General features: G+C 47.0%; 1 protein-coding gene across 2 annotated transcripts in view; it reads left to right on the forward strand.

Annotated features, from left to right (window-relative positions):
• Positions 1 to 7,924, forward strand: part of nptx1l (neuronal pentraxin 1 like) — an 8,847-nt gene extending 923 nt beyond the window's left edge. Inside the window, exons 2-5 of one of the 2 annotated variants that reach the window (XM_055653838.1) lie at positions 180 to 333; positions 1,592 to 1,836; positions 4,646 to 4,825; positions 6,568 to 7,924. In XM_055653838.1, coding sequence (XP_055509813.1) covers positions 180 to 333; positions 1,592 to 1,836; positions 4,646 to 4,825; positions 6,568 to 6,789 — 801 coding nt within the window. In that variant the 3' untranslated portion in view covers positions 6,790 to 7,924. Of the gene's footprint in view, positions 1 to 122; positions 334 to 1,591; positions 1,837 to 4,645; positions 4,826 to 6,567 lie in introns of both variants that reach the window. The other variant, XM_055653837.1, reaches the window with a different exon arrangement.
• Positions 7,925 to 8,266: the final 342 nt, after the last annotated feature.

The following is an 8,266-nucleotide window of genomic DNA, read 5'->3' on the forward strand; positions in this document are numbered from 1 at the left end:
TAATGCGGCGCGCTTTACTTAAAGCTTTGCCCCGGCTAGTGATCAGCATCTCACGCGGTTGTATTCTCTCTGTGTGCGGTATGTGTGTGTGTGTGTGCGCCCGACTGACTGACTGACTACAGCAGTACAACCGAGCCAACACCACCGCTCAGACCAACACCTTGAAAGATCTCCTGCAGAACAAGATAGACGATTTGGAGAAGCAGGTGCTATCCCGGGTCAACAGCTTGGAAGAGACAAAAAACATCGTGCGGAACGACACGACGGAGAACAGGGGCAAGATTGAAAACGCTCTTAATTCCCTGCACCAGAGGATCAGCGATTTGGAGAAAGGTATGTAGGACATTTGGGGAAACTCTGAGCTCGAAGCTTTAACTAATGAAGTTACATTCCGTCAGGAACAAGCGTTTTTAACGCTCGCTCGCTGTAAAATCCACAGTTATAAAGTAAGCTGCAAATCTAGATTGTTTGCTTCTGAGACCTCTATTGATGGGAGGCGGGCGGGTGTCTAAGGGGAACTGGTAACATCTTATCATTGTATTCCGTGAATGATGCTCTTAAATATTAATGAATGATGTCAACCACTTTTGGAGGACAAGGAGGTCGAAATGCAGGTGTAAACATTAAGAGAATGTGAAAATGCCTGTGCAGAAACCCCGCTAAGTTCCTTCCCGTTAGTTCCCGCCGCTGCACGAAGCGGCGCCTATATGTTTTGTTTAGCAAGTTCGCCGCAGCCGCGGGCGCTGTGTTTGTGTTAGTTGGGAAACGAAGGAGCTACCGATGAAGTCCGTCCCACAAGCGCATTACGACCGCAAGGAGCAATTGGCTTGGGTAAAATTTCCTCCGGATGTCCGAGTGTGGAGACCGCCCCCTCCCTTCCTCTCCCCCCTCCCCCCCCCCCCCCCTCCTCCTCCTCCTCCCCCCCCCCCCCCCCCCTCCTCCTCCCCACACCACGACCGCGTTACTGCAATATGATTTGCGCAGCAGAGTGTCCCACTGTCTTGCAATGAACGGGGCCCCAGCACGCCGCTCACATGACTCGGATTATACTGCGGGATGCGCTGTTGGGAATTAATCCGAGTGTCAGTTATGTAAGATATGGTCCCGGTCCAGTATCCCGATCATCAGTGTCCACTCGCTTATCATCCAAACTAACCTTTGCTTCGAATAATACACCCCTTCAGCAAAAATAATACAATCAATTTAACACGAAGAAGGGTCCCGTCGCCTATCCGTGTTGTCCGGAGATGCTGGAGCTAAACATAAAATGCTGGCGGGACTCAGCGGGCCAGGCAGCATCGCTGGAGGAAAGGATTCGCTGAGGTTTCGGGTCGAGACCCTTCTTCAGTCTGTTGAAGGGTCCCGACCCGAAACGTCACATATCCGCTTTCTCTCCAGAAGCCGTTTGAACCGCCGAGTTGCTCCAGCATTTCGTGTCTATCTTTGGTGTAAACCAGCATATGCAGTTCCTCCCTACACTTCTCCAGAGATGCTGCCGAGCTCGCTGGGTTACTCCAGCACTTCTTGTCTTTTTTTTGCATCTGCAGTTCCTTGTGTTTAATTCCATCGTGTTGTTATTTGTTGCTTTTAGGGCAAAAAAACTCCAGGCCGACTGATAAATTCCAGATCACTTTCCCCTTGCGAACAAACTACATGTATGCCAAGGTGAAGAAAAGCTTGCCCGAGATGTATGCCATGACTGTGTGTATGTGGCTCAAGTCAAACGCCTCTCCCGGCGTCGGAACTCCCTTCTCCTACGCCGTCCCGGGACAAGCGAACGAACTGGTTCTCATCGAGTGGGGGAACAATCCGATGGAGATCCTCATCAACGACAAGGTAGAGGAGCGGCGTGTGGAGTCAAACAGCGCGGAGACAGGCCCCTCGGCCCATCATAAGTGATAGGAGCCCCAAGTCTACTCCGCCATTCAATCTGATTCAGGCTGATCTATCTCTCCCTCCTAACCCCATTCGCCCACCTTCTCCCCATAACCCCCGATGCCCGTACTGATCAAGAATCTATCAAGCTCTTCCTTGAAAATATCCACTGACTTGGCCTCCGCGACCTTCTGTGATCAGGAATTCCACAGATTCACCACCCTCTGCCTAAAGAAATTCCACCCCATCTCCTTCCCAAAGAAACACCTGAGGCTATGACCTCTGGCCCTAGACCCTCCCACTAGTCCAGGGGACCCCAACCAATTTCGTCCCGTTTACCCCTGGCAACTTTAATAGCACATAACAATGTGATTTCACTTACTTATGAACAACTAATGATGAACAGATACCGGTATACCAGAACCAAACACAGTCAGTCAATGAGAAACAATATGTACAAATCCAGAATCACCAAATTAACTCCCTGGTAGGCGACATTTACCCTCTGGGGGTAAACTTGCCTCAGATTGAACCCTTGCACCAGTCCATATTGCCCATTTTACTGGCCTGCAATAGTCCAATTCCAAATCCCCTTCACTTGTATCCACATGTCTCTTCCAGCTTCCCCCCCCCCCCCCCCCCCCACAATCAGTCAGAAGGTCCCCAACCCAAACTTGCCCATCTTCCAGAGTTGCTGCCTGACCCACTGAGTTACTCCAGCACTTTGTGTTTTTTCCCCTCGTAAATCAGCATATGCAGTTCCCGTTGTCTTCAGCTGTCACTTGCCAGTTATGTCCCCAGGGTTTAACTTCTCATGAGTGATAGGAGCAGTATTATGCCATTCGGCCCATCAAGTCTACTCCGCCATTCAATCATGGCTGATCTATCTTTCCCTCTTAACCCCATTCTCCTGCCTTCTCCCCATAACCCCTGACACTCCTTTCCAGCTTTTCTCCCCCCCCCCCCCGCCTAACTACAATAGTCTGAAGACCCCGAAATGGCATCCGTCCACTCTCTTCCTAGATGCCTCCTGACCCGCTGAGTTCCTCCAGCACCTCGTGTCGTGCTCAAGATTCCAGCATCTGCAGTCTCTTGTGCATCGCGCTTCCCGCGTTATTTCCCGTCCCCGTAATACGTGCCCACACGTGGGACATTCCACTGAAAACCTTTGCAACGGATAAAGACTTTTCTTGCTGTACACGGGATCCGATTCTCTATTCCGGCCCTTAACTAATGATTGTTATATCGACCGGCCCTCTGGAACATGAAGGAACACAGAGATCTCGTGGTTCAGTGATAGGAATGAACCGAAGTACCCTGTCCCCCACCCCCCCCCCCCCCCCCCCCCCCCCCCCACTTATCGCCCGCTGCTGATAGAACACTGAACAGTACAGCACAGGAACAGGCCCTTCGGCCCACAATATCTGTGCGGAGCATGATGCCAAAATAAACTAACCTCAACTGCCCGCCCGTGATACATTCCCTCTGTATCCATGTACATATCTCTGTATCCATGTACATATCTAAAAGTCTCTTAAATGTCCCTATCTAGCCTGCCTCTGCCTCCACCACCACGTAACGTGTTCCAGGTACCCACCGCCCTCTGTGTAAAAATAAAACGTGCCCCTCTTAAAGTATCCTTTCCACTTTCCCACTCTTCTTAAAGCGATGACCTGCAGTCTTTGGCTATTCCCGCCAGGGAGGTGGGGGGGGGGGGGGGGGGGGGGGGGGGGGGGGGGGTGGTGGTCTGACTGTCTACCCTATCTTGGCCTTTCAGAATTTCACAAACTTCTATCAGGTCTCCCCTCAGAGGTAGACAAAGATGCTGGAGAAACTCAGCGGGGTGAGGCAGCATCTATGCAGCGAAGGAAATAGGTGACGTTTCGGGTCGAGACCCTTCTTCAACAAATGGTCTCTCCCTCAGCCTCGGGCATATTCCAGAGAAAACAATCCAAGTCTATCCGTTCTGATGGGGGATATCTGAAACCACAATAGATAGTATCGGAAACACACCGAGTCAGGCAGCAGTCACGGTTGGATAAACAGTGTGACTGTTTGAGATTACAGAAAGGTCATCTACCTGAAACGTTCAGCGCTTCTCTCCACGGGTGCTGTCCGACCTGCCGGATGTTTCTAGTATTTATTCTGGCCCAATATTACTCCAGTTTAATTTACTTTAATCAATTGAATTACTTTAATCAATTGACGCGTTAATCTAGCATTAGACACAACGTGCTGGAGTAACTCAGTGGATCAGATGCCACCTACCGAGTTACTCCAGCTCGTTGTATTAATCTGCAGATATCTTAGCATCTTAATCTACCATTAGACACATGGATAGAACATGTTTAGAGGGCTAAGGGGCAAACGCAGGCAGATGGGACCAGTGTAAATGGGACATGTTGACCGGTGTGGACAAGTTGGGCCGAAGGACCTGTTTCTACACTGTAAATGTCAGACGTGACCCATTGAGAATCACTCCAGTACTCTGTATTTTGCTCAAGATTCCAACATCTGCTGTTACTTGTGCGTGAGACTAGCGTTAAACATCGACTCCAGAAAGTTGATTCGACGACTTGATTAGTGCGGGTGTCAGGGGCTATGGGGAGAAGGCGGAAGAATGGGATTGAAGGGAGAAATATACATTAGCTAGGATTCAATGGCGGAGTAGACTTGATGGGCCGAATGGCCCAATTCTTCCCCTACAACTTATGAACAGCGATGGGAAAAGCAACCACATGTCAACTGTATAACATGTCACTTTTTATAGGTGGCGAAACTACCGTTCGTTATCAACGATGGAAAGTGGCACCACATCTGCGTCACCTGGTCCACAAGAGATGGCGTGTGGGAGGCGTACCAAGAAGGCCTGAAGAGAGGGAATGGCGAAAACCTAGCTCCCTGGCACCCCATCAAACCAGGCGGCATCATGGTTCTGGGCCAAGAGCAGGTGGGTGGATGATTGAAAAATAACAACACGGTCGGTCGAATGGCCGTTCGGATCCAGAGCTGTCATGTTGTCCAATGCAAGCGTCCAGGCTTCCTAAATGCCCTCCATAATCAAGATGGAACCAGCTGCCAAAGGTAGTTGAAACAGATACAATCGTAGCGTTTAAGAAACATTGATAGGTACATAGGTGAGATAGGTTTAGAGGGAATGTGTAAGAAGGAACTGCAGATGCTAGGTTACACTGAAGATAGACACAACCTGCTGGAGTAACTCAGCAGGTCAGGCAGCATCTCTTTTCTCCATTTTGTATCTTAGATTTAGAAGGATTTATGGGCCAAATGCGGGCAGGAGTGATTAGTGTAGTTGGGGCCTGTTGGTCGGCATGGACAGGTTGGGCCGAAGAGTATGTTTCCACGCCGTGTGACTCTGTGACTCTAAGATCAAACCCGACGGTAGAGGGCAGTTGCTGCACAAAAAGCAGCAGCAGAATGAATGGTGGAAATATAACAATGAATCAAATATTAGCGCTGGTCTCGGGAAAGGGCGACAAGGAGCTGTGCTTGCTGACTTTACACCAATGTGGTGGCTTCTGGTCACCCAGTAGACGCGCCAGGTGAGAAATTAGATCAATTACTGGAGCCATCAGCTTGTGGCGTGCGTGTGCGTTCACTGGCGAGTTTCATTGTTCCGTTTCCGACACTTGGTCCTTGACTCAAAAGACCATTGAATGAGATGTAACTCCCGCCACTGACGGCATTACCTAATTCTCAATATTACCCATTCATAGTAGTCATTTCAATAGAATCGATGAATGGACACAAGCTGGTGTTTATAAACTAAGGTTACTGGAGTGCTAACATATTGCCAGGGGGCTTCATTTGAACACCTGCTTAGAGAGGTCAATGGAGATGTTTATAGAGGCTTTGGTGTGTCAACGAATTTGTCATGGTGGATTTTTTCCAGCCACGACCAGAGCAAACAATAACTCCACCTGCCCTTCGGTTAAAAAAATGAATGGATTCTTGGACATTGGAGATCAGAATGAGGTTTTAACATTATCTCTCTAACGGCCATTGAGATACATGATCTAACATTATACCAACAACGGCATTTTGCCACCTGCATAATTAGTATTTTAAGAGCAGCCCTCAATAACTGACTTATAACTATAACTGAACTCTGGGCTTATGGGAGAGAAAGCAGTAATGTGTAATTAGTCATAAGAGTTACACCAGCATGGAAACCCAACTCACCACCGATCAAGATGTCCCACCTGTCCCACCTGCCTGCGTTTGGCCCATATCTCTTTAAAGCTTTCTTGTCGACAAACCTACCTTTTGTTCCAATGTAATTATTCCAAAGTTGTTCTTGCGTGTCTGATAAACAACTTTGTGAGGCCCAGGATCTTCTCGACCGGCAACATTGCCTATTCCTTTTCTCCAGAGATGTTGCCTGACCCGATGAGTTACTCCGGCATTTCGTGTGCATCTTAGGTGCAACCAAACATGTGCAGTTCCTTCCTGCACGTTGCGAGGTCCAGGTTGTGGTTAGTCTATGGAATGGAGGTAGATCCCTGCGTCTCAAGAAGGGTCTGTCCCTTGTCCATTCCCTCCACAGATGCTGCCTGACCCGCTGAGTTACTCCAGCACTTGGCGTTTTGTGCAAAATTCACAAGTTTCTGCAGTTCCATTCTAATCCTTGATTTGTTTTTTTTTGTGTGTGTGTTTCTTTTCCTAAACCAGGACATGTTAGGAGGAGGTTTTGATGCCACCCAGGCCTTTGTGGGCGAGATGTCGCACTTCCACATGTGGGACAGGGTCCTAACTCCTGGAGAAGTCTACAGCCTGGCCAACTGCAGCGCCAAGAACCTGGTAGGCAATGTCATTGCCTGGACTGAAGCCAATGTGGACATCTACGGTGGCGCCACCAAGTGGACATTCGAAGCCTGCCGCCAGATCAATTAATTCGCGTCGAAGAAGAAGGGACTCTCTTTTACGACTCCAAAATCAAATTTCTTTTATCAGGAATGAAACTTAAAGGAATTTCGTGCAAAAAAAATACTTAAGTTCGTAAAAAAAAAAAATTACAAATCCTTGCCATGACAACTGGATCATGCTTCTCAGGCGTAATATAGAGAGTGTATCAAAATATTCTCTTGGAACTTCAACTGACAGCAAGCAGTCTACTCGAGGAAAAGCAGTTTGCTTTCAGTATCCGATGATGTGTTTACTTGATGCCAATTAGCCCGAGTGCCTTTGATGGGTACAAAAATGCAACAAGTAGTTTTTTTTTCTCTCTCCTCGTTTTTCCTTTTTGCATAAATCAAAACACATTAAACAAAAAAAACCCACACGTTATTTGAGATAATTGCGTTATAGGAATACATCTTGTTTAAAAAAAAAAATAAAACGCTGTGACTATGTATGCTACTGATACACACGAGTATTAACGAAGATACGGCTTAATATGTTGAACATGTACTGGTCAATCGAAGGTGTAGAATAAAGTGGTTGTTATTTTTAAGGAACACCTCATCCTAGTCACGTCATTTGCTTATAGCATGGCGACTCAGAGTAATATGTGCGTTTATTTTGAAAAGCAGTTCTTACAGCAGGTGATCGCCAAGGGGGGGGATGAATAACAAGTATAATGTCGCACCCTCTAGCGACAAGTATTTTTTACCAATAAATAAATAAATTTTGCAAATGTATGAGGATTTTTATCGAATTTGATTGCTGAATGAGGATGTTTCCCCCCCTTCCCCCCCCCCTCAAAAAAAAATATTTAGGTGAAAAAATATTGATTTTGTCAAACATTTGGTTCTTTGCAAGTAAAATATTTATAAATGTAAATATTGTACACTAGAAGGAAGTTCTGTAATACCAGAAACTATCACACTGAAGCCAAAGCTTTAAATATTCCAACTCCAGATGCACATTCAATGGTATATCTCATTTCTGGACAGTGTAAGGTTAGAAATTACATAAAGCAACCATTTCTTAATAAAGCGCTGTTTTTATGTCATTTATGCTTTTTCATTTGATGCAAATGTGACATGTACTGTCAGTTTTATTTTTACACAATAAAGAAAAAGGGAAAAAAAATTGACTGGAATCACCAATGGTTTATTTAATCCGGCTGCGATATGATTTTCATAAGTTATACGAGATAGGAGCAGAATTAGGCCATTCAGCCCATCGAGTCTACTCCGCCATTCAATCATGCCTGATCTATCTCTGCCTCTCAACCCCATTGTCCTGCCTTCTCCCCATAACACTTGACACCCGTACTAATCAAGAATCTGGCAATCTCCGCCTTAAATATATTACAATATTACACAAATGTTTAAGAGGCCACCCCGTGTGCAGGCTCCCCCCCCCCACCCCTACCCCTGGATATGCCAACTGTGTGCATGCTTCCCCCCACCCCTACCCCTGGATA

Source organism: Leucoraja erinacea, chromosome 23 (genome assembly GCF_028641065.1).
Source record: "Leucoraja erinacea ecotype New England chromosome 23, Leri_hhj_1, whole genome shotgun sequence".
NCBI lineage: Eukaryota > Metazoa > Chordata > Chondrichthyes > Rajiformes > Rajidae > Leucoraja > Leucoraja erinaceus.